This window comes from Fibroporia radiculosa (assembly GCF_000313525.1).
Source record: "Fibroporia radiculosa TFFH 294 genomic supercontigs, scaffold1086, whole genome shotgun sequence".
NCBI classification, from domain to species: domain Eukaryota; kingdom Fungi; phylum Basidiomycota; class Agaricomycetes; order Polyporales; family Fibroporiaceae; genus Fibroporia; species Fibroporia radiculosa.
Genome location: NW_012133262.1, coordinates 95,366 through 120,041, shown reverse-complemented (window position 1 = coordinate 120,041; position 24,676 = coordinate 95,366). Strand labels below are relative to the sequence as shown.

Sequence of the window (24,676 nt, the reverse complement as noted above, 5' to 3'; positions counted from 1 at the left end):
CTGATCCTTTACGAGGCGACACCAGCACCTGTTGACAGCGATGACAGATATTGACCTGCGTGCTCGAACTCAACGACCACAAATCAAAACAGAAATTATCCAAAGACAACGCCAATAACCATTATGCTATCTGGCGTCCACATGCGAGTGACTGGGGAACGTAGGGTATATAGCCGGGGCTTAGAAAAGCGTGAACGCGGCGAGCATACTGAAAATCATGACGGGGATGCTAAGCTGGTGGATAGTGAACCCGGCCGAGGTCGGGTTGTCACCAGTGTTGGCAGCACCGACAGGGACGGCAGCATTGCTGGTGGTTGCAGGGGCGTCGTTGACAACAGGAGGAGAGGCGACGGGAGACTCAGGAGCTTCCGCACTGGGATAAAATATCAATACCGCACATATCATGATGAAACAAGATGCAACCCACCTGCCGGTAGTGTTAGCACCACCGGATGCTGAAGTGGGCAAGCCCGACGTAGAGTTAGCAGCCGAAGTCGAATTCAGGCAAGAATCGGCGCTGCTACCCTGGATAGTGATCTGTCGCAAAAAATGTTAGCCGGTGAACAACAAAAGATCGGGAGAACCACACACGGGGGCACTCCAAGCTTCATCCCCCTTGGCATCTTGCAAGGAGAAAGTGACCGACTGGCCAGCGGGGATATTGACAGTCCACGTAGCGGACGACGCATTGAAATCACCGAGGTCGGCACTAGAAAAAGTTAGGCATGAAATCATAACAAAAGCTAAAGCACGAACAGCTCGTCTCCACATTCATCGTCACTAGGCACGATAATGACGTTCACTGGTGCAATATAGTTGCCTGACCAGGTAAGGGTGGCGGGTTGGCACTGTATAGTGTCAGACCACAAATGAGACGATGTGGCGGAGTCTACCCACCTGGACCAATGTCGGGGTGGTGACGTTAAAATCGGCGCGAGCTCCCTTAATGGCAAGACTGGTCAAGAGAGCGACTGAAATGAGTGTGGGGAACATCGTGGTAATGTACGGAGAATGAGGGGAGCAGGGAGCTCAAGCAGAGGTGATTTGTAGACGGCGAAGAGGGTAAAAGAAAGGCGCGTTGTCTTGGACGCCTCGCGACCATTTACCGTGAGCAAATATGACCAAACAGGCACCGTATGGTTCGCATCAGGCTAAAAGTACACGTGATGCCCGCAAGGGGGGTTTGAACTTCGGATGCCCTCGTTCCGATCGGCAGTAGCTTCAGCTTTCAGGCTTTCTTGCCGCGATCAACCATGCATACGACAGAGTCCTGTCTCTCCTCACGATGGCCCATCTCTGCGCTAGTTGAACCGGTCTGCTCATGCTCATCACATCCTAGAATAATCTCGGTTTCATAACTCTCCTGCGCCTGTCGATCCACCTACGTCGTTGCTGCGTACGTCTTCAGGATGTAACCGGTGCCTACGAAGATGTCAGGAGGATGGTGACCGTCATTGACGCAACTGTCGTCACCGCCGCTGCCATATCCAAGCCAAGTGCGTTGTGAGCGCTGATTGTGCTGTGTGTTCACCTGTGTGTACGCCCTTCCAGGCTGTACGGGCCGTCATGGTTTCCCCGCCCTAGTTGTCCCCGCCGAGTAGTGAATGACGCCGGCCAATCGTTGCGCAACGACATATACTGTGCCACTGACTGAAGATGATGCCACTGACCGAATGAAGTCAACGCACTTGACAGCCATTGTGATGAAGGGTGATGTACTTTCAGTCAGTCTGCGATCTGACTGAACGAACGTTGTCTATTCGAGTGTGTATTCAATAATATGCTCATATGATGATGCCTTCAAGTCTTGATATGCTTTGAAGACGTTGGTTGTGTCGGTGCTCAGAATAGCATTGTTGCGGATTTCAAGCTTTTCGTTGGATGTAGCCTCAGGCTACCGCTCTAACATTTGACAAAGTCATGCTTGTTTCCAGAATGGATCATCAAGATCACAAATTTGCAACATGCCCATTATGGACGCCAGCAATCCTACCCTGTCATAGCTTACTCTTTCCCTTAAAGCTCGCAAGCATTGTCCTCTTCGTAATACTGCCGAGAAACGGCCTCAATACGGATCGTTCCGCAAGCGTGATGTATAATTGGGCTCACCCTCCGTGTTCAACAGCCGACGGTGTCTGTGCGATGCCGTCTCTGGACACGCGTTTGTCGACGGGCACATAGTCCCGTTGACCTGCGCCAACGTAAACCTGCGTGCATGCCGCCTCAGCATATTTAAACGACGTGGCGAAAACGTGGAGGATGCACCTGCCGGGGGCGCCAGATCTTCACACCGCCTTCTTGCAGCATCATTTGCCGCCAGTGGGCGAGCCACCCGACGACTCGCGGTACGGCGAACAAGACCGGGAAGAAGTCCATCGGGAATCCTGCGCGGGCAGCCAAGACCGTTAGATTCCTGGAATCATTATGCTGCCGCGTGAATCTATCGACTCACCCATCGCGCGGTATATCAAGCCGCTGGGAATGGTGAGCGTCGGCGCGTGCAAACGTACAAACTTCCGCTTACCTCCTGAAAGTAGATTGGTATACGTGAGATTTAGTTACCTATTTTATTGTACTGCGTCCGACAATGACGCACCAGAAGTCAACATTCGGAGCAAGTTTCCGCTTGATGAAATACTCGTCCTTCATGGCCGCATCATGTAGAGCCATCGCGGTTTCCAGAAGCGCATCCTTTCCTGTGCTTCATGGCCAACATCAGCATGCTCGCAACAAGATTGTGGGAGTAGGTATTATGACTAACACTTTAAATACTTCATCAGCCGTCTTGCGAACAATAAATGAACGCGGATCTGACTGCTCCCGGAAATGGATCAGCGGACTTCACAAATGAAGACATGATTGAGTGCACACAGTTTTATATACACTGCCAATGGGGAAGTATCAACGTGATGAGCAAGAACTCTCACACCTTACACCACCTAAACATACATACCGATGGCCGAATCCAGACAATGTCTTTTCCCGTCTCTTCACGGCCTCAATAAATGCGGGAACATTCTTTGGGCTGCGGAGGTTGCCATTCGTCATACAAGCTGTCGAAATGGGCCTGGAATCCATTTCCTCACCTTCCTATGGAAACGAGCATGCGAATGACGGCCTCATTTGCACCGCCTGTAGGTCATAACATGCTTTAGCATCCAATAAGTTCATCTGAGCGTTACATACCGTGCAAAGGTCCGCTAAAAGCATACGTACGTGAGCTGCGGAGAAGCCTGTTCTATGTTCGGTATAAGGACTTACTAGAGTGACGCACAGCCAGCTCTGTACACTAGGGAGTCAGAACTCGAGATTCATGTCCTCTGGGAGATACATACGCAATGGCCGAGTAAGGGTCTACGAGAGAGCTTCCCGTCTGAAGCACCGTAGTGCACGATGCATTCAGCTCATGGTCCGCATGGATCAAGAACAGCACGTCCAGGGCTTTCTCGAGCACTGGATTGGGTACGTAGTTTTCTTCGCCTAGATGGTCCATCTGGTACAAGAATCTGAACGAAGAGGTCTTGTCTTAACACTGAAGACGGTGGAGAAATATAACACTGACGACCCAGTGTAACTCAGGCCTACAGGAGGCGTGACGAAGTCTCGGCCTTGTCGAACGCGGTATGCCATGCTAGAGTACAGGTTCAGATGCTGTAGCTCAAATAGGTGATACTTACGCTGCTAATGTTGTCGCCTTGCCAATTAGCCTATAAATCTGTCTGTCCATGGTGGCAAGTGAGGCCTGATCCCCTTGGGTATACAGTCGCTGTCCTAGTGATCTTGTCATAAGCATGGACGGATAGCGACAGGACGTTAGAAAAACTCGCCCTGAAGGGAGGGATTCGCCTCGCTGTAGTATGAGCCAAGCATGGCAAATGCGCTTGTTAGCATACTCATGGGATGTGCGTCATATCTGAAGCAGACAGTATTTTATTTGATGATCATGGCTCTGATTTGATATTGAGACTCACCGGAAAGATTGAAAGAATCCTTCCGTATCGGCATGCATTACACTATGCCGCATGACTTCGGTTTCGAATAGGTTATACTGATCTCTAGTTGGAAGAGATCCGTATATAAGTAGATACGCTGTCTCAAGATGGGTAGATTTCAGGGCTAGTTGCTCGATGGGATAGCCTCTACAGATGATTTAGCTCTTTAGTTGTGGACTCCGTAGCACGCGCACCGACCTGTAACGCAGAACTGCCGAACATGACACACGCCCGGTGAACATAAAACGCACAATGGGAGAGGGTTCGGCTAGACATACCTCCAGCTTCGCCGTCGATGTATGTGATTTCACTGTGAATGACAGCTGTGTTTAGGAAGCCCTTGTCATGTACGCGCAAGCCCTTCTCGGTCTCGTTCTCCTCGCGTTCCCCGGGTTTTCTCGGGGAAGAGAACTGTTTGAATGCTGTCGCAGAAATGGCATTATCCACAATCCTACGGGTTAGACGTGAACGTTGCGCAAGACTTCAGGACATGTTAGCTGGTGCGACGTACGGGATGGTATGTGTTTTACCAGTGCGATTGTCGCGTACTGTCAGGCTTTCTGAGGTGGTCGTCTCGATTAGCTTGCCCATGGTTGTGAAGAAAGGTGGCAGACAGAGAGACTGGGAGGTGTACGACCTTGAACCAGAGGGCCGAGCGGGTCCGACCTCACCTGGCCCGAGACCGAACGATTCGGTGAATCCAGATTCACATGCGAGAGTACTCGTCAGCGTCAGTCCTCAGCAAGCGCTCATCCCTCAGCATGTACTCACTATCAGCCTTAATCCGACCTACGTATGATGCCTGGAACCAATTTCGGCGCAGAGGGATTGCCCAGCAAGAAATCGAAGACGAACGCCTGTAGTACTGGCACTTCCGCGGAAGGTCATCCGATGGTCGCAGGCGAGCGCACGGGCGCTTATAACCATACGTGACCGTGTGCGCGCTAGACCGTAAAGTTAAACCGCGGAATGGGTACTTAACATTAAATGTGGCGCGCGTGAATTGCGCGTGAATGCTGCGAATCGGCTACACTCAAGAGCGCCCATCATGTCCAGCACCACGGCGTCTGGAGATGTGCACATCTCCCACCCCTACAGCAATGTCACCCTCACAGTACACCCGCATTGTCCTAGCAGAGCGTCCGAAGGCAGAAATTACTCCCACCACATTCCGTCGCGAGACCGTCCCATTCGACCTCAAACCCGGCAATGGCCAAGTGCTCATCCAGATCCACTATCTATCCCTCGACCCCGCCATGCGGGGCTGGTTAAATGATAGAAGGAGTTACGTACCTCCAGTACAAATTGGAGAGACTATGAGGGCCAGCGGTCTCGGTGTTGTAGTGGATGTTGGCGAGGGCAGCACTCTAGCTCGAGGCGATCTCGTCAGCGGAACCTTGGGTGCGCGATCACAGTAACATGAGCATGACGTTCATTTACTCATAATTGTCTCAGGGTGGAGGGACTATGTTGTTCTTGATGAGAAGCATGTCCAGAAACTTGTGTGCGCCCCCCCCCTGGCATCGTGCCCACACTTTCCCCTAATGTTGTCACAGGGTCCCAGAGGGAGCGGAGCCCCTTGACTTCCTAGGGGCTTTGGGCTGGACTGGTGAGCAAGTCTCGATCCCATGCTCATAGTACAGCGTGCTTCATGATTTGCGTAAGGCTTCACAGCGTTTGTGGTGCGTCCAGATATTTTTGTCATTCAATCATCAGCTCATAAATGGCCACAAGGGATTGCTTGAGGTCGGAAAGCTTCAGCCGGGTGATAAACTTGTCGTATCAGGAGCGGCAGGCGCAACAGGGTCGATAGCATGTCAAATTGGCAAGCGTCAGGGCGCACAAGTATATGCTATCGCAGGTTCCAATGAAAAATGCGATTGGCTGGAGAAGGAAGCGGGCGTTGACAAGGCTTTCAACTACAAGAGTCCGACGTTCTTTAGTGACTTCAAGACATCAGTGGGATATTTTGACGTCTTCTTTGACAACGTCGGCGGAGAGATTCTAGATTTCTTACTGACACGGATGAACAAAAACGCCCGCATTGTGCTATGCGGTGAGTTACATTACTGCTTTACTCCTCTTCTTGGGTTCACGGTATACGTTTTCAGGCGCTATTTCGGATTATAGTCAGTCGTGATCACGGTCGAGTCATAGAGAGCCAACAGTTGTTTTTATCTTTAGATTCCTCTCAGCCCAGAGGTCTTACCGGCTATCTCAATCTCATATCACAACGAGCCAAAATTGAGGGTTTCATTGTGTAAGTCTCCACAGAATCTCCCTGTAACTTATTCATTAGGATAAACTCTATGTGCAGGTTCGATTATGTGGACCGCTTCCCTGCAGGTGTAGAATATCTGGCTGCAATGCTGAAGGATGGGAGCTTGAAGCGGAAGTTTCACGTCGTCAAGGGCTTGGAAGAGGCCCCACAGGCGCTGACTATGCTTTTCAATGGGGGCAATACTGGTAAACTGTAAGAGTGTCTCGTAATCTGCGCTGTCGTAGAATGTTGAATTGGTTCACGTTTTGGCAGAGTGGTCAAAGTGAATGGTGTCAGGGAAGCTCGGCTGTAATCTCGAGGGAGGTCGCAGAAGCATATCTATGAACTTCGATACGCATGGTCCTGTCCCGCAGGATGATGTTACAATATGGGTGTCTGATGTTTAGTGGGGAACTGTCCAGGCTCAGTGGTGCAGTTGTGAGAGACAAGCTTCAGCTTCAAGCATCATCCTAGTTCGACAGCTTAGGCACTGGAACAAGATGTAAATGTCTCTATACTAGTTAACATGGTTGATGTGAGGAAGGTTACAAATCATTTTTGACGATTGCTTAGAATCGAAGGAATGGAATATTTGAATGCTTCAATTTCGACTAGTATGCTAGACTATGATCTCATCACCGAATACTCGATCAGGTGCTGGAGTGATCCATGCACTAGTCCTGCATTGTTTCGGGTTCTATCATCCCATGCCTTTTCGTCGTTGCAGTAACCCCTTACCATCACGACCGCGCTGTCAATGACTTCCGTCTCTCAAGGTGGCAGCACTAGTCCTCGCTGGGATAGTCGCAACCAGGGATTCATCTCTCCTGCTCGACTTCAACAGTGGAAACAGGCTCAGCGCGCCAATAATCACGAGTTCCCACCTTCCCCGCCGCCAGAACTGCCCCCACCACAGGATACGCGGCCAGCAGCGAGCAAGAGAGCTTCGTTGCCCTTGAGTCCATCGTTTGGTGGACACTCGAGGACACTCTCCGCATTCTCCCTGTTCAGAACGAAGGCGACTCAAGATGATATTACGGTGGCTTCAAGCAGCTCAACAGACAAGCCTCAGCCCCGAGTAGCTACGCAGCAAAATGGATCGGCGAGACAACCGACGAGTTCTCAGAGAATGCCCATAGATCATGATAAGGAGTCACCTTCGGAGGACACAGCGCAAGGTCGTCCCAGTGGCGATATTGTTGTGCTCAATCGGGGGCTGTCTTCACGGGGTGTGTCACCATTGCACCCCGAGATCCGCTCTATCGTCCAGCTTACATTGGCACATACACACAAAATCTATTTTTCTGGACCTCTCGACAAGTGTGTAGAGCTGCAACCGGATGGCAGCAAGCCTACTAGGGACGAGGGCTGGCGAGACGTGTGGGCGCAGCTCGGTGGTACGACCTTGAGCATATGGGATATGAAGACGATCGACGAGGCAAGCAAGCAGGGAAAACAGGTTCCTCCAAGTTATATCAATGTAACAGACGCGGTAAGTGAAGCATGTCTGCATATGTCATTCCATTCTCTTGTCTCATCGCCCTCTACAGTTTGTAAGCTTTCAAGGCGCCGTCACAATACCCGCAAGAGCGGGCTCTCCTGAGAGGACATATAACAATGTCCTCACCCTTAATACGGCCGGATCGAACAGGATCCTCTTTGCAGCCCCAGGTCTTTCTCCGGCAGTGCTAGTGGCTTGGTTAGCTGCTCTGAGGCTGTCTGCTTGGGAAAAATCTAGACTAGAGGAGATTTATACTGCCCATCTTATTAGGATTACCCTCAATGACGGTGGGCATATATCGCCTGTGGTACCATTCGTAGCTGACGTCTCCCCAGGAAGAGATACACCTACTACACTGGTCAGTGGCAAGATGGAAGGGTGGGTGAAAGTTCGTGTCGCGGGACAAGTGGATTGGAAGCGGATGTGGATGGTCATTTCAGCAGGTGGGCAAACTTATGACGGTTCATCCGTCTCGTCCACCGACCAGAACAACCGGCCAGAATCTCCGTCCTCCCAGAATGTCCTACGGAAAAAGCGCGTATCCAATCTATTCTCACGCGATCGTAGTCCCCCGCGGTCGCTTCGTCCCTCGAAGCCGATCATCAATCTGTTCGCCTCTCCGAAGGCAAAAGACAGGAAAAACCCGCTCTTGACAGTACAATCCGTTTCTCAAGCATTTGCCGTATACCCAGAGCGACCGGACCTGATCAACTGCAGCACATTGATGAAACTGGAAGGTCTTTTAGGACATCAGGAGGCTGCTGGGAGCATGAAAATGCGTGAAAGTTGGCTCATGGTTTTGCCCGAGCTCGAGGGGCCCAATATCAACGTATCAGAAATGTTAAAATGGCTCATTGGTGAGAACACAAAGTTGTTGAGCACGTACACCTGCTAACCTTTTATTTGTATAGCCATACACGACGCCTTCGAGCTGTATGGGCGACCTGAAATGTACAGCTGGGATCCTAGGGATCCACGCAGTATGATGTTTGGTTATCCAGTTGGACCGCAGAAAGATGTATGTTAAATTCTTTCGTGCGTGTTATCACTACACAATTGGGCTCATCATTGCCACAGATGCTGTTCTTGGACCGTGAACACGCAGAAAGTTTAAATATCAGGGATGAGCGAACGTCGGCCATTAGAAAGTCTCTTTTGCTCATCATGGCAGAACGAATGCGCGATGTTGTGACGGATAGCACCCCGTCTTCGGCCTCGGAGGATCGACCACCCATCTTGCCTCCACTGTCAAGCGTCAACTCCACTGATCTTCATGCGAAAGTCGAAGCCCCTACTGGACCAAAGCCACAGGAAAAGCAAGCATCTGCTGGGCAAATTTCGTTGCAGCTACCTCGTATGGACTTTGAAGATCGGCCCTCCGACATGGAGCCTCCCGCAGTCCCTGACAAACGCTCTCTTACGCCTATCACTGAGCGCAGCGTAACTCGGGACCCGAGTCGGTCGCTATCTGGGGAGAACTCGCCCTTGAAAACGTCGGCACAGCAAATTTCGCCGCCTACGATCGTGTCGGTCGTGGAGTCTTCACAACAGGCATCCTCGGTACTAGGCGATCCCCTGGTTTCCAGTCCTACAGCTGCGACCTCAGCGGATGCCAACAGCCACGGCCGTCGCAGTGAGGACTCATATTTTTCCCGCCCAGATTCAAGACTGAGCCGTTCTGAACTGGTTCGCGCATCGTCGAAGTCGACCATGGCGAACACTGTTGTCGCTCAAGCCCCTGATGTACCAGCAAAGCCTCCCACGTCTGTGGAGCGTGACGCGCGCGTAGCAAGTCCCCAATTCTCACAACGAACTTCGTCTCCCACTGCTACTGCTGTAAATGATCTTGGTCATAACGGCAAAGCCTCTCCTCGACCACTTTCTCCAAAGTCTCCCAGGCCATCCTTCTCCGCAACATCGGCCACGTCATCTACACAAAGGGACAGTGCACGACCATCATCGTCAAAATCCATTCCTACTTCGCCTAGTCCCCCGGTCCAGCCTCCGCAATCGAAGTCCGTAGACTCGGACGACATATCATTTGCAGCTGGAGCGTTGTATTACATGCAACACATGCAGGACGAGTCGCCAAAGAAACCACTACCGTATCAACGCCATCCCCCGCTGCCTGTTGGTACTAGCAACACAGACGAAGATACGGCATCAGATGACAGTGAATATACGCCGCCTCCTCGAGTCACCACCAGTCCGCTCAACGTACGATACTCGAGTCCACCGCGGCCTGCTCAAGGCCCCGAACGCTCGCTCCCTTCCAGGCGCGAGACGAATCAGTCTGTCGGGTCTTCACGGTCAAACTTGACCGCCGCGTCTGAGACACAGTCGGCAATGTCCGCGTCCAGATCGGGCAGCGGTCGTAAGCCAACTGGCGCACGTGCGGCTCCCGCAAGTAAAACGCCAGCCAGCTCTACCCGCAATTCTTCCACCCCCGACCGTCGCCTACCAAGCCAGGACGAAGTCGATTACGACGGTATGGCCGAGCAAGATGAAGATGCCTCCGCTCCCCCAGCCAGAGTCACTCGTGCCCTGCAATCATTAGAGGATCCTGACGCTGACGCGCTAGCCGCGTTGTCGTTCTTGGAGCAAAGTGAAAGCTTCGACGTTGCTGCGCCGCAACCACAGATTTCGTCTCAAGCAGCTTCTCCAACTGGACTGCAGGCTTCCACTAGCCCTTCCTCTGGATCACGGGAATACAGATCATCCTTTGCGCCGTCCAAGCAGGCCGCGGAACGGAAGGCGAAGATGCAGGCACAGCAAGCTGCTCAGCAGGCTGCTGTGAGTCGTCCGGGCAGAGTAAATGGTCGGGGGAAGCCTCGTACGAGTCAGGGAGCGTGGGCTGAGAGTAGTGACGAAGAAGAGGAGGAAGAAGAGGAGGAAGACGATGATGTCGACTCGGATACGGAATTCCCCCCGCGAGCTGTGAGTGGTTCAGGACAGCCATCTGTAGCTGGATCTGTAGTGCCGAGCAACTCGGGCAGCACTGCATATCTTCCGAACAGAGGTCCTTCTCCAGGCGATCCGAGCATGTACCCTCAAGGACGTAGGCCGGCTCGGGAGCTCCCCCAGCTGCCGGGACAGAATCCTCCTGGTGTGTTTTTATGTTGGTTCATACATGGCATGCACATTAATTTTCACAGTAGGTGTTCATGAAGAATACTTGAGCCCTCAACCTCGTCGCATTATCTCTGAAGCGTACTCTTCACGCCAGATCCCAATGCCTGAAGGACCTCGCCAGCCGCCTTCGCCTCAGCCTAACCTGAGACCGCAACCCGAGCACCCCAATCAGGCAGCCCATCGTCAGACTATTTGGAGTCATGCCCTTGAATCTGGTAAAGGCTCATCGCCTCCGCCCAATGGTCCAGTCAGGGATACATTCATCCAGCTTGATGCACCATCGCAAGCAATGACGAAAGCGTTCACTCCCCACGGCTTATTATCGGCAGGTTTGCAAGATAAGCAAGATCGCTCTGCGAAGAGGCAAGAAGAATTTGCGAGGGAAACAGGCGCATCGCTTATCAATGTGCCCAACAAGCCTCCGCCGCCACAAACAGGTCTACTTGGTGCCGTTACTGCGCACGAACGGGAGCGCAAGCGCGAAGGTGGTATTGGCGCTGCTTTGACCGAGCGCGAGCGCGAAAGGCGTCTGGCCGAGGAGCGGCAACGCAAACTCGATGAATTCCAACGCCAGCAACTCGACCAAATGCAGCAGGGTGGATCAATGTACGGCGGAATGGGTATGCCTGGGTTCAATCCGATGATGGGAAACCCGATGATGATGGGCATGAATCCAATGATGACGGGAGGCTGGGGATATCCTGGGATGATGCCTGGTTTCAACAGTCCGCAACACATGATGGCCGCTCAGCAGGCTGCAATGCAGGCGTACCAGCAAGCCATGATGGCGTTTTCCGCGGCTGGCTCTAACCTCGGAGGCGACCATGGTCCTCATCCCCTCAATCCGATGATGACCGGTGGGAGCATGGCAATGGGCGGGATGGATCCACGTATGTCTATGATGGGCATGCCAATGATGAGTCCGACCATGGGTATGAATCCGTCAATGGGCATGAACCCTGGGATAGGGATGGGAGGCGGCATGAACATGAATCCTGGTATGGGGATGAATCCAGGTATGGGCCCGGGCATGGGGATGAACCCAATGAACATGGGGATGGGGATGGGACCACAGATGACGGGAGGAGGATTTGATTCACGCCCGTCGATGGGCTTTGATGGCGGATTGCAGGCATCTAGCGAAGAGCCAAGTGGTCGACCATTCTCTTCTCAGAACAGCTCTGCGAACGGTCAGGGTGCGCCTAGGGAAGACGCGTCCAGAGGAAGGGTCGATTCATCTGCCGCTCGTTAGTTGCTCGACCATTTCAGGTTTCTTTTCCTTGGCTTGGTCATGGACATTTGCTGAAGGACGCTGCGCATTTGATACTCTACTCGTAATTCCGTTCGTTCGTTTTGGTCTTCTGCAAGTCTTGTCTTTTGGTGGATCTAGTCGCAAATCTTGTATCTATGCACACAACAATCGTCGTTTCATTTTCAACATATTATAATGAGAACCAAAGGTGTATGTTGAGTGCGCGGCCGAATGTATTACTATGTACCAGTGTCGATCAGAGGTGTGACTAAGCGCCTGCAATTATCCATCACGGTGGCGGCGGTAAGGGTAGCGACTCAGTCAGGCTGTCTAAAGCGCATCTCGATCCGTTCTTACTCATGCGTAACCTCATATATAGCTGATGTCTATTTGATAGTTCTCCACCAAGATGGGTGTCAAATCACTATGGTCTTTATTGGATCCAGTGGGCCGACCGGTGCTGTAAGTATCGCTCCCGGTACTCTGCAGCATTAATTTATATTCTATGAAGGCTCGAAACCATGGAGGGCAAGGCGATGGCCATAGACTCGAGTATCTGGATATACCAGTTTCAAGCGACTATGCGAGACAAGGAGGGCCGGGGTTTGGTGAACGCGCATGTGCTTGGTTTCCTGCGGCGCATCTGCAAGCTGCTGTTCTACGGTATTAAGCCTGTCTTTGTCTTTGACGGTGGAGCGCCTGTACTTAAGAGGGCCACTATTGTAAGTGCACCATATAATGGCTGACCGACCGACCTTCTACATGAGTTACTAGGCCGAGCGCAAGAAGAAAAAGAGCGGAGCTGCTCTAAGTCATGCAAAAGTTGCGGAGAGGCTCTTAGCGGCACAGATGAGAAGGGAAGCATTGAATCAGGTTCAGGCCAAGTCGTAAGCGACAGTCATTCATATATTCCATGTCGCCTTATCACTCCTCAGAGCTGAGGGCTCAAAGAGCAAGAAGGGGCTGCCTGTAGGCCCCGCTGTCATTGACGAGAACACAGTGTATCTTGAAGATCTTGATGACAATACCCCTAAAACACCAGCAAAAAAAGCACCCGAGTCTTCACCTCCGTCGTCCAAAAGGTCGCGATGGCACGACCACGATCCTTACAAGCTCCCAGAGGTTGATATGAATTCAGTTGTTGCCCAAGCAACGCGTTCCGCTGCGCCAGATCCTCGTCTCGCCACGGAAGATGAATTACGAGCATTCATCGAGGAAATGCGGCCAGAAGATTTTGACGTCTCCTCCCCGGAATTCCGGGAGCTCCCCACTGAGGTGCAGTATGAAATCATTGGGGACCTTCGGCTCAAGTCGCGTCAGACATCCTACAAGCGTCTACAGAATATGCTCAAGAATGCAAAGACACCTCTTGACTTTTCCAAAGAGCAGATTAAGAATCTAAAGCATCGTAATGCACTGACGCAGCAACTTCTCATCACAACCGATAGCATCGGAAAGGCTCATGTTTCTATTCCTATTCGCATTGCTAGTGAGAGAAATAAAGAATATGTGCTACTGAAGAACGAGGATGGAGAAGGAGGCTGGGTTCTTGGTATACGAGACGATGGCACACAAAGCAAGCCTATTGAGATAGATCAACTGACTCAGAAGGTTCCGGACAACGACAGTGATGACGATATGGAGGAGGTGCCGATGCATGTATATCTTCTTCCAACGATTGCATCGATAGCTTATAATGTTATTCTTTCAGTGCTAGTCAAACACCAGTGGATCCTGATTTGAGAGAATATAGGAGGCATCAAGCTCTCTACGCTTTGGCGGACAGGTACTCTCCAAAAAAATCGACACCATTGACAGCCAAACCGAGGACAAGACCGAAGGATTCGCGACCGCTATTCGCCCCGGAAGACGAAGACGTGTCTGCTGTTCAGAGTAATGATGAGTCCCCAGACGACGATCCAGAACTTGCTTTAGCTATTCAAGAATCACTTGAATACACAGAGGCTGCTACCATCCAAGTGGCTCTGGATGCTTCACGCCAATCGGCGCGTGCTTTGCTCAAAGGGAATGCAGAGGCCTCCTCATCCAGAGTCACATTGGACGATGTGAGGCTTGCAACGCCGTCGTCGCGATCCGGCACGTCCCGTACTGAGGCATCCTCTGGGAAAACCAATGAGTCTGATGACGATGACTTGTACGCATCCCCGATGCGCTTGGAGACGGCCTTATCTATCGCAGGTGCGGGGCCCTCCAGGAGATCTCTCTCGCAGATCCAGAAAGCACCACCTTCCTCGTCCAGGTTTGGTCTGCCTACACTTCTCCTTCCCGAAAACATGTTTGCAAAAGCCTCTGAACAATCTAGTCCGGAATTTTCCGACTCTGATGCTGATATGGAAGAGGTAACGGGGCCACCAATCACCCCATGCACGTCCACTCAAACCATCCTCCCTTCATTTGCACCTGTGACCATAGAGTCGGACTCAGAGAGTGACATGGAAGAAGTCTTACCAGTGCTCAATACATCAGAGGATCTGCAAGCATCCACACCGGCCGCTGCCCGTTCGTCTTCTGTACTGATTAAGGAGCCAGAAGATGATCTGGAGGAAGTGTCGTTGCCAAGTGCATCAACGATCGCGCCGGCAAATGAGCGAACCATGACCCCGCCGCCATCGAGGTCTCATGATGTGGAACCGGAATTACAATCTATGATAGAAGTCCAGCTCACTCCGCCTCGGAAGTCTGTCTCATTTCAAGCCCCACCTGTCGATCGCTCTCGCACTTCCGCAATGCAGTCAGCTGGAGAGTTTGTAACTGATCGCCATTTTACTAAAATTCAACCAACAAATGTGCTCACGCCAAATCACGTACTACTTACTAGATCGTCTCCTCGACCTAAGGATACAGAGTCGCTCTCACCATCAGCTCTTTCAGCCAAAAACAGCGGAAACATAAGCCTAATACGAGAAGAAAGTTCATCTAGTTCTGAGGACGAAGAAACGAACGTGTGGCGCCGACCACGATCCCCTGATGCGGAACATCACGACAGCGTAGGTCGTCCGGTGGAATCTACAGTTGATGGCTGGGACGCTGCAGAGGAGATGGATCCCCAAGCCGAGGAAGGAGAGTTTGCGCGCTTCATATCACATGTGAAGGGCAGAGACCTTGAGGCTGTTCGGCGGGAAATCGACGAAGAGATCAGGGATCTTCACCAGCAGAAGAAAATCGCCATGCGAGATTCCGAAGATATCACTCAGCAAATGATTTCTCAAATCATGGTATGTGCTTACTAGTCCCCTGACGACGAGATTTTCAAACATTCGTAGATTATGCTACGTCTGTTTGGTATCCCATATATTACGGCCCCGATGGAAGCTGAAGCACAGTGTGCTGAATTACTATCTCTCGGGCTTGTTGATGGCATCATCACCGACGACTCTGATGTATTTCTGTTCGGGGGGATGCGAGTTCTGAAGAACATGTTCAATCAGTCCAAGACGGTTGAATGCTTCCTCCTTTCCGACCTGGAACGTGAACTCGGGCTTGAGCGCGATAAACTTATCCGATTGGCCTATCTTCTGGGCAGTGACTATACCGACGGTCTCCCTGGGGTTGGACCTGTTGTCGCCATGGAACTACTGAAAGAGTTTCCTGGCCAGGACGGTCTGCATAAGTTCAAGTACTGGTGGCAAAAGGTACAAAGCGGGAAAGATACTAAAGAGGATACTAACTCCGGGTTCCGTAAACGCTTTGTGAGTCTGTGTCTTTGCGACTGTGCTTCTACTGAGTATTTGTATCCGTCTGTGCAGAAAAAGCGATTCAAAGAGCTGTACCTGCCTGATGAGTGGCCGAATCCCGCTGTTGTGAGTGAATCATTGATACTAGAAGATTAGTCATGGACGTCAACAGAGAGACGCTTATCATCATCCGACCGTTGACGAGTCCGAAGAACCCTTCAAATGGGGGCTTCCAGATCTGGATGCCCTTCGCAAGTATGTTCCTCAATGAGTCCATGCATCGCCGCTGACTGACCACATCGACACCAGTTTCTTTAATTCTGAGCTTGGCTGGCAGCAGGCGAAAGTAGATGATCTCCTCCTTCCAATTATCCGCAAGATGGGCAAGCGTGGACAAGTATCTTTCGTGATGATTCTCTGCTTCTACATATTGCTAATATATATGTCTCAGAGCTCCGTCCCCAACAAACAGGGGACGCTGTTGGGCTTGTTTGACGCACCCGTGGGTGCAGGCCACGCCCCTCGCAAGAGGCAGGCATATGCAAGCAAACGTTTGCAACAAGTCATTTCAGACTTCAGGAAGGAGCAAACCCGACTCCAAAGTGCAGATACAGCGGAGGGCGAATCTTTGTCCGACTCTGTATCTGAACACGCACAACAACCAGCGAAGAGGAGGAAGACTAACGGAACAAAGGGGAAAGGACCCGGGCATACTGCTATTGGCGAAAAGAAAGCACATACTGTTGGCCGAGGGAGGGCGAGTCGCGGCGGAAAAGCCAACAGACCATCCCGGAAGCGTAAACCATCAGCAAGTGAGGATGAACTTGATACAACGCCAACTTCCAGCAAGGATCTATCACCACCACCTCCACTAGCTGTCAATTTGCGACCCAGACCCAAACCAGTGTTCAAGGGTGCGTCAGCATCTGTGGATGTATCTGATGGAGGCAATGCGACCGCTGTGGAGATGTAAAGTGTATCACAATCAGTTATACTGCATGTTTCGGGTATCCATCCTCATTCACCCGTCTTGGTTATCAGTGATGAACCCTACCATATATGTACCACACTATTAGTAGACCGTCCAGTCTCGTCCCAGCCTGTGTCAAAGACGATCCCGGAAGTCTCGAAGCGCGATGGACTACGACGAGAGGGAAATCCAATTGACGCTTAGTATCAGGTCGCGTTTTGATATTATATCGATGATGGTTGATTTATGTGCCAATGGCATGACCTTCCGAGTCAACCTAATTAGAATGCTCAGTGAGGACAGGACCCTCCACCCTGCCTCGAAAATACTTCTCCTGGAGCGTCGTACACCGTGTCAAAGTTTCTGGGATTGATCTGATCGTTTCGAACGCAAGCATGCGAAAGATAACTAATATACGCGTTGGCGCTAAGAATGGATGTTATCGTCTTCCATTTCTTTTGATGCGATAAAAACGGGCCAGAATAAGTCATGCTGAGGGGAAGATGAATTGTCGTTAAGCATGTACGGCTTGTCGGTTGGTCTGAAGAATCTCAAACGATGACATGAATGGCTTCATCAGCAATGGTGGACCAAGTATATGCACAGTTGATAGTAACGGTATGCAAAACACACATCATGATATGTGCAGAGTCTAGAGGAGTGTCCAGAACTTCGATTTCCGATGTGGCATCAGTGCAATCACAAGATAGTACGAGCGAGATGCTCAGAGTCAGAAGGCAGGGAAAAACCATTAGGTATACTGCCGAGGCTTCTAGGAGTCAGTGTCTGACTTGGAAATGTAACCAGAGACAAAGAACGGTAATATTACGACCAACTAGTTCCATAACAGCCTGTAGACAGGTCAAACGAACAACGCACACGCGTCGCACATTGAACCGAATTCGCTGGGGAAAGTGACGGATTGCTGGACAAAAATTGCGGGAAAAGTGAAGACAATAAGTTGAAGGATGACTTACCGCTCTCCTTTCAATGTACGAAGCATCGGAATCGACGCGTCTGTGACTCATCGACAGGCACATCTGTTGCAGCGACTCGACCGTACGTTCTTTGGCGATGCAAATACTTTCGACGCACGCACGAATCGAATTTGTATCTCTAGCAACTATGACTTGGGGATACAAGGGAAATGCAAGAATCTACTCGTCTTCAGACTCATCCTCTGGCCTTGCCTGTCCTGCATGTGAACGGAGGTTGAGTCTGCACCAAAGACAAGACAGACCTTGTTCTCCTCCAACCCACCCAACTCTGTCACAAGTCCAGAGAAGGGGTATTCGCGAGGAACCGAGGGCCTCTCAGGAATTAATGCATACTTGACGGTGGCACCAAAGGCGAAGAATCCCAAGAATGCAATTGTAAAGTGGCGGAGCGCTGTCGATGGCTCTACTACGGATGCGTCAGGCCCCCACATTGAGATGATCTCGTCTTGCTCGTGCAGCTGCTTCCGAAGTCAGGGCAGCCCAAAGCAAATAAGACAGCAACATACAGGGTCGCCGAAATTGCGTCTCATCTGCCAGTCATCCCAACCTCTAGCAGGCAATCGCTGTCGTGAAATATACGGCAGGCGAGGATAATCGGCAAGCTGCGGGTCGTCGTCCTCCTTGACGGCTGCAGGGGTAGCATAAGAGCGCAAAGCGAGTGCTGCACGGCTCGCGCGCAAAACAGTGCGTAGGCCCGACGCACGGGCAGTGATGACGGTGTTCATGGCGGGAAGTCGGAGAGCGTCGCGGATAAATTGCGACTTTGTTTTGGACTGATAAGTGTGTTATCACAATGTTAACCTGTTTGCGCGTGCCAGATCACCGACAAAACTGGTTCCGTCTCCGCATCTCCGACCTCGGGGAGAACATACCAAATTCACGGTAGATCTCGCAAACCCAGCTGCCTGTGTCGCGTCGGCAAGGTGTTGCTATGATCCACACTACACAAGTATGTAATCGCCTGATATCTCTTCGCGACGTTCCTCCTGACATCGCCCTCCCGCTCCTAGTGCGGACCCATCGCCTCTGTGTCTGAAGGCAGCGATCATCCCGCCCGCCAGTGGGACTTCCGGTGACGATCCATCACAAGTCGTGCCCCAACTGATGGCTCAAGGCACAGTGAGCAGAGACGTTCAAGACGAGTTGCTCAGCAAGCGACCACGACGGCGAAATCTTCGTGGCGGGGCTGCCAACAATGGCTCCATGCATAGGTCCATACCCTACCCTGCTAGATCCTCGATGGACTTGTACCTGTAGTAGGTAGTTCATTGTTGTCTCACTTTACAGAGTTTTCTTACTTTATATCACAGTGACAGCTGGGATTACATGTTCATGAGTGGAGTGGTATGCCAGTTCACTGTACACAAGTTTGACCCTCCTCCACGGAAGGTTTTAGACATTGGATGTGGAAATGGTATATGGGTTATAGAAGCTGCGAAGAAATGGATGGTAAGGCTCTTGTCATATATCTTGGGTCATATTTGCTCATCGACTCCACGTGAAGGATACCCAATTTGTTGGTATTGACCTTGAGAAATGTCAACCCGATCTCACACGACCTGAATACGAACTTGAAAATTATTCTCAGCGTATAGAATGGCAGCATATTGATTTGTGCGTCCGCTCTCTCGCTCTGATACATGTATGCTCAAAATTATACCAGTCTGGAGCCTCTGCCATTTGCTACTGGAGAGTTTGATTTCGTTCGTTTTTGTGTCATCGGTCTTGCTGTACCAGAGGACGAATGGCAGTACTTGATTGAGGTTGGCGATTCATTTTGTGCTCGAGACATTCATTGTTCATGTTTGTTTCTTCCAGGAGTGCGCAAGAGTCCTGGCGCCGAATGGTGTACTGGAGGTGAGGATGAAATACATATGAAATATGTCTCGCTCCTCATGTTCACTCAGGCTATCGAAGAGGACCTGATTTTCCCATCTGGTGACATACAGAAGGGAGATGATCATAGTCTTTCTCCCATTTCGCCTGCTACAGCTGCTGGCTCTAGTTTTGCGGGAAGCACATCGAGCTTGATCAGCTCACCACTATCGTTCCATTCATCGGAGCAACATGTGGGTCTAATCGCGCCTCGAATTACGCCGTCGAACAGCGTGGACTCAGCATCGTCGCAACGCTCGATACTTCAACAGAACAAAAGCTTGAGGGATCGATCTGCCAGTTCACGCGATCATCATGATCTCTACAGAGCATGGGAGGGAATGCTTCACCGACGATTCATCGCTCCAAATATCATTGCCGTGCTCCCGTTCTATCTATCGACCTATTTCGACGACGTTCAGATGTTACCGGCGATGCACATCCTGCTCCCTCCCAATTCCGCACAGTCCACTGAAGGCTACGTCGATAGTCATTTCCACTTCGGAGACTCCCCAGGCATGACCAAAATGTTTCTTGATCTGCAAACACATGGGAGCAGATGGTCTACGGAACGGGCCGAAAATTCGTCATCGCGCTCTAAACAAGCTACCAAAAGTGCTACTGTCTCTTCGTGGGCGTCGATTCATCTCGCGAAGACCATTCAAAAGGTTCGCGCGTGCAAGGAAGCAATTTGGTTAGAGTATAAGTATCAACAAGGCGACGGGAAACGGGTGAGCGAAGAGAACTTGCGAGAAGATTTCCTCCGATTGTGGGATAAGTGGGAAGAGTCAGTGTTCTTGCATACTGTCACTTCGACTATAACTAATTTCAATGCTAAAGGGACATGAAAGATCGCATGAGCATGCGTGCCAAGCTGAATGAGGCGCTTGCTTGGATAGACCCCACTGGTAATGACCAACCTGACTGGAAAGTCTGGCGAGAACATGCAGGCGAGATGGAGCTGTCAGAGATAACCGCTTCGTATATTGGTCCGGAGAATCTCTGTCGATCACTGCGAGCTTTCGCGTGTTATAAACCAACTTCCAAGAACATAGGAGGACGCTAGGTTATTGATCTGCATTCTCAGGCTAGTCCTGCGTACGTGTACATGTTTTATAGATCTTGCATATAGATTATCGTGCGGCATGCTCGCAGCATTAATACGGGTTTTCCTGTACTGTTCCCATCTTCTGGCTGAAAGTTCGATCAAGAGGATTATAGTTTCACGTGACACATCCTCTTTGAATTCTCTGAGTTGTAGAGGCGAGCGCATCGCAGCGACTGATCAAATCCTAAAATCTCCTCCGACTGTTGTACCATACCATGGCCGATGCACAGAAACCCGCCGAGGAATCAACTGCGCAGGTTGATGTTACGAAATACAAGGTGAGGCAGGACCTCTCGATGTTGCCGATCATAGTTGACCATAGCCGAGTATGTTAGATCGCGGCCGACATCGTCAATAATGTAATGAAAAGTCTTGTGGCGCTAAGCATCGAGGGAGCCAAAGTCCTGGATATCTGTGTTGAGGGGGACAGACTCCTAGAAGAGGGGACAGGAGCTGTGTACAACAAAGCTGTAAAGGGCGTAAAGGTCGCCAAGGGTGTGTGCACTTTTTCTCCTCAGCAGCGTTCGCGTATCAGATCACATTAACATCGTTTGCACCTGAACAGGTATCGCATTCCCAACTTGTGTGTCAGTCAATAACACCGTTGCACATTTTTCACCGCTGCCCTCGGATCCCGCCTCCTCACAAACTCTCGCGAAGGGAGATGTAGTCAAGCTCCACATCGGTGCCCATATCGATGGTTTTGCGGCAGTCAGCGCCGAGACACTCGTGGTGGGGGCATCGGAACAAGATCCTGTGACTGGCAGACAGGCAGACGTACTGAAAGCGGCTTGGACAGCGGCAGAGATCGCCATGCGGCTGGTCAAGGTCGGCAATAAAAACTGGACAGTCACTGAATCGGTCGGCAAGATCGCAGCCGCATGGGATTGCAAGCCCGTTGAAGGTGCGCGATGTTCATCGAGCTGGCCCAACGATTCGAGTCGATCTTCATCCAGGAATGCTGTCATGCCAGCAAAGCCAAAATGTTATCGACGGCAAGAAGCGTATCATTCTTAACCCGGTGCGTTGATGAAATTTATCAGTGTGAATATGGCGTGTTCATGAAATACGGCAGTCCGAATCCCAAAAGAAGGACTTTGAGGCTGTCACTTTTGCAGAGAATGAAGTTTACGGTGTCGATATCTTGATCTCGTCTGGAGAGGATGGGAAGGTGCGTTTTCGATCCATGTTCTTGTCGCGGCTATTCATGTTGCACAGGCTCGTCTTGAAGAGTCAAAGACTACCATATATCAGAAGGAGTCGACCGTCACATATCAGTTGAAGATGAAGACGTCGCGTGCTGTTTTCTCTGAAGTCCAAAAGAAGGCCGGCGCCTTCCCTTTCAACATCCGATGCCTAGAGGACGAGAAACGCGCACGACTGGGCCTGCAGGAGGCGGTCCAGCACAATCTGGTGAAGCCATACGAAGTCATGTAAGTGTTCTGGGAATTCATCTTTCAACCTGCTCATGAGATATATTAGTTACACGCCTGCAAACACCTTCGTTGCGGGCTTCCACTTCACAATTGCTCTTCTCCCTGCGGGTCCTGCTATGATCACGTACCCCCCTGTCTGGTATAAGCCAGAACTGGTCAAGACAACGAAAGAACTAGAAGACGAGGAACTGAAGGAGCTACTTACAAAGAAGCTGCGGGAGGACAAGAAGAGCAAGAAAAAGAAGGCGAAGGCAGACGCGGAGGGCGAGGGGTCAGGAGAGAAGTAGAGGTCAACGTCGAGTATCGAATACGATGTATTGCTAGTACACGCACCGCGGTAGTTGCCCCCACTCATGGTAACACGTAAGGCCTACGTCGTTGTACCGCATTCCGCGTTCTCCCCGAACTCCCCGATCGTCCGTACGACGAGGTCAACATTCTCCAGAAACGCATTGACCGTTAGACGAGAAAGCCTGATCGTCAGCGTCTCGAAGTTGCTGCAGAAGATAGCTCAGACAGGACTGGCAGAACTAGGGACCAAGGAAGATTGCCGGGGACTCACGCAACCAATGTTCGGTCTTCGACTGACAATGTCCTCTTCACAGCTTGGGGTTGCAGCTCCCTGTCCACCTCGATGACCTGCTTAGCTATGGACGCGTGTTTCTCTGATCCAAACGGAATCCGGATGGTACTGAGGTTATGTTTGATATGAGCGCGGCTGAACAGAGGATTGCATGTTCTCACATAGAGTGCCATTGCGGTTCTGCCTTCGTCATTGCCGTAGAAGTGGGCTGCCAAAGAATAGATTATCGAGTTGCTGTCGGACACGCAGTACTGTGCAGAAAGGCAAGTTAAAATAAGCCTTGAAGAGTGCCCGCTTCAAGTTAAGTCGATCGCCATTCGATCAATTAGCGCAGCATGCATCACGCCGATTTGCAATACAAGCAACTCCAAGTGTCATTGAGTATAATTACTGGGTACTGGACGAATGGTTGTAGACGCGTCGCATTTCCGTGATACAAGTACATGTACAATGGACCCAGCAGGTTGTCCTCCAAGCCTCCTACATGATACGATCGCGAAGCCGATTAAGGAGTCAGATTCGCAGGCTAATCGCACGCGTTGCCGATGTGCACGGTTAGTAAAGCTACCCTTCCGTCGATGGAAATCCCTGGGAAGATCCCGTTATATTCACGTTCCCAATTGTGGCAATTAAACAACCTTACCATGATTAATACTCTGGTTTCCGGGAGGAAGGAGACCGCTTATAAACTGGGTCGTGGTGTGGTACGTAACGCCTTCAAGTCGGGTACAACCTGTGGCACCAGCAACGAGGAGATCCCTTACGGAGTTCGCAGAACGTGCCGGTGAGTCAGGCGCACGCAGCGAACGAACGTGCTTACCGCCCGCGATCGTATCCGTTTGGTGAAATGGTGTGGTGCTCTTCGAGGTCCTCCTCTTTCGAGACACTGCAGAGAAAGTGCCACTATCCAGCACGACGACATACGCGAGATCGAAGACGCGTGCTTACGCTAAGAATAGAGCACCACTGTCCGCTTCTGTGCCGTTCTGCACGAACAGTCTATCAAGAAGCGTCGCGTCATATTAGCTTCATGGCACAGGTGTGCAATCCTTGAGGCGAGGAATTGTACCTCAGGTGGTTACCACCAAAGATGGTCTCCGCGCATGTCCCCCCGATGGCATAGTCGTGCCGCAATTCGATGGTTTGATTAACCCAGCCATTGCCGTCGCCAAGGTTGGCAGGCATGGGAGCGCCCAAGTGGATGTCGAGACATTCTCTTGCGCTTTACGAACAAAAGCGGAGGATATAGCAGTAAGGTTCGCTCATGGGAAATTTGATCTAAATATGTCGACCACTTACAAGCCTAAAGCCAGAGCGAACTTGATAAAACCATTCTCCGTGAGGACTTCTGGGGAACTCGTCCCGGAGATGATGACCTGGCGACCACATGGTTAGAGAGAGGACATCGGGGATATGAGTATAAGACTACATTAAGAGGTTCCCCATAACCACCCCCGGCGTTGTCTAGCATGGAGCCTCCAAGGACACGGGGATCATAGAATGGAACACTACCTATGTGAGTAATTGGCAGCTCGATGTTCACTATAAAGCCAGAAAACACCGGGAGTGCAGCTAGAAGGGCCCTGATAGAGGAGGCGGGAGACCACATTATAAGCAGAGTAATGTGGGCGAGTTATGTCTTGAACCGGCAAAGGCTCGCATTATATACGCCCAGGGAAGAAGCTATCACATTCGAAGAACCGATGCGCCCGGGGTACCAGCTGCCAGCTGGTTTTAGTCAAAATGAGACGTGTGATTAAAGACCCCGGGGGAAGCAACGAGGCGACGGCACCATGCGGGGATCTAGTCGACGTACAAGTGCTGCCAGAATGTTTACTGCGTAAGCCCGTGGGGGTGCTCATTGCATCTCTGAT

At 51.1% G+C, this 24,676-nt stretch overlaps 9 protein-coding genes across 9 annotated transcripts; 4 read left to right on the top strand and 5 right to left on the bottom strand.

Annotated features, from left to right (window-relative positions):
- Positions 1–180: 180 nt before the first annotated feature.
- Positions 181–993, bottom strand: FIBRA_02137 (uncharacterized protein; the record flags this gene model as incomplete). The annotated part of the gene is made up of 5 exons (XM_012324003.1): positions 181–373; positions 428–537; positions 592–709; positions 757–848; positions 898–993. The coding sequence occupies 5 exons, from the start codon at positions 991–993 to the stop codon at positions 181–183; spliced, it is 609 nt and encodes a 202-aa protein (XP_012179393.1).
- A 1,112-nt stretch (positions 994–2,105) lies between these two features.
- FIBRA_02136 (uncharacterized protein) lies at positions 2,106–3,727 on the bottom strand (the record flags this gene model as incomplete). Its single annotated transcript, XM_012324002.1, has 13 exons — positions 2,106–2,207; positions 2,266–2,384; positions 2,453–2,475; positions 2,597–2,701; positions 2,762–2,814; positions 2,872–2,884; positions 2,954–3,025; positions 3,087–3,132; positions 3,187–3,200; positions 3,262–3,282; positions 3,336–3,506; positions 3,563–3,631; positions 3,678–3,727. The coding sequence occupies 13 exons, from the start codon at positions 3,725–3,727 to the stop codon at positions 2,106–2,108; spliced, it is 858 nt and encodes a 285-aa protein (XP_012179392.1).
- Positions 3,728–3,813: 86 nt separating this feature from the next.
- FIBRA_02135 (uncharacterized protein) lies at positions 3,814–4,583 on the bottom strand (the record flags this gene model as incomplete). Its single annotated transcript, XM_012324001.1, has 5 exons — positions 3,814–3,913; positions 3,972–4,139; positions 4,191–4,203; positions 4,271–4,443; positions 4,504–4,583. The coding sequence occupies 5 exons, from the start codon at positions 4,581–4,583 to the stop codon at positions 3,814–3,816; spliced, it is 534 nt and encodes a 177-aa protein (XP_012179391.1).
- Positions 4,584–5,092: 509 nt separating this feature from the next.
- FIBRA_02134 (uncharacterized protein) lies at positions 5,093–6,565 on the top strand (the record flags this gene model as incomplete). The annotated part of the gene is made up of 9 exons (XM_012324000.1): positions 5,093–5,393; positions 5,448–5,496; positions 5,549–5,601; positions 5,658–5,674; positions 5,727–6,048; positions 6,104–6,121; positions 6,177–6,252; positions 6,310–6,465; positions 6,526–6,565. 9 exons carry the CDS (start codon positions 5,093–5,095, stop codon positions 6,563–6,565), a joined length of 1,032 nt encoding a protein of 343 aa, XP_012179390.1.
- A 444-nt stretch (positions 6,566–7,009) lies between these two features.
- Positions 7,010–16,805, top strand: FIBRA_02133 (uncharacterized protein; the record flags this gene model as incomplete). The annotated part of the gene is made up of 17 exons (XM_012323999.1): positions 7,010–7,744; positions 7,803–8,040; positions 8,089–8,610; positions 8,665–8,771; positions 8,831–10,859; positions 10,912–12,081; positions 12,155–12,231; positions 12,535–12,599; positions 12,649–12,859; positions 12,912–13,024; positions 13,073–13,864; positions 13,924–15,373; positions 15,422–15,847; positions 15,905–15,958; positions 16,005–16,087; positions 16,142–16,229; positions 16,284–16,805. 17 exons carry the CDS (start codon positions 7,010–7,012, stop codon positions 16,803–16,805), a joined length of 8,682 nt encoding a protein of 2,893 aa, XP_012179389.1.
- A 1,154-nt stretch (positions 16,806–17,959) lies between these two features.
- Positions 17,960–18,525, bottom strand: FIBRA_02132 (uncharacterized protein; the record flags this gene model as incomplete). The annotated part of the gene is made up of 3 exons (XM_012323998.1): positions 17,960–17,992; positions 18,043–18,258; positions 18,307–18,525. The coding sequence occupies 3 exons, from the start codon at positions 18,523–18,525 to the stop codon at positions 17,960–17,962; spliced, it is 468 nt and encodes a 155-aa protein (XP_012179388.1).
- A 379-nt stretch (positions 18,526–18,904) lies between these two features.
- On the top strand, positions 18,905–20,741 carry FIBRA_02131 (uncharacterized protein; the record flags this gene model as incomplete). Its single annotated transcript, XM_012323997.1, has 7 exons — positions 18,905–19,056; positions 19,111–19,249; positions 19,305–19,414; positions 19,464–19,563; positions 19,619–19,657; positions 19,708–20,462; positions 20,516–20,741. The coding sequence occupies 7 exons, from the start codon at positions 18,905–18,907 to the stop codon at positions 20,739–20,741; spliced, it is 1,521 nt and encodes a 506-aa protein (XP_012179387.1).
- A 257-nt stretch (positions 20,742–20,998) lies between these two features.
- On the top strand, positions 20,999–22,506 carry FIBRA_02130 (uncharacterized protein; the record flags this gene model as incomplete). Its single annotated transcript, XM_012323996.1, has 7 exons — positions 20,999–21,061; positions 21,119–21,278; positions 21,349–21,687; positions 21,740–21,804; positions 21,859–21,954; positions 22,002–22,216; positions 22,266–22,506. The coding sequence occupies 7 exons, from the start codon at positions 20,999–21,001 to the stop codon at positions 22,504–22,506; spliced, it is 1,179 nt and encodes a 392-aa protein (XP_012179386.1).
- An 83-nt stretch (positions 22,507–22,589) lies between these two features.
- FIBRA_02129 (uncharacterized protein) lies at positions 22,590–24,411 on the bottom strand (the record flags this gene model as incomplete). The annotated part of the gene is made up of 7 exons (XM_012323995.1): positions 22,590–22,716; positions 22,782–22,910; positions 23,623–23,688; positions 23,751–23,801; positions 23,872–24,024; positions 24,102–24,178; positions 24,232–24,411. The coding sequence occupies 7 exons, from the start codon at positions 24,409–24,411 to the stop codon at positions 22,590–22,592; spliced, it is 783 nt and encodes a 260-aa protein (XP_012179385.1).
- Positions 24,412–24,676: the final 265 nt, after the last annotated feature.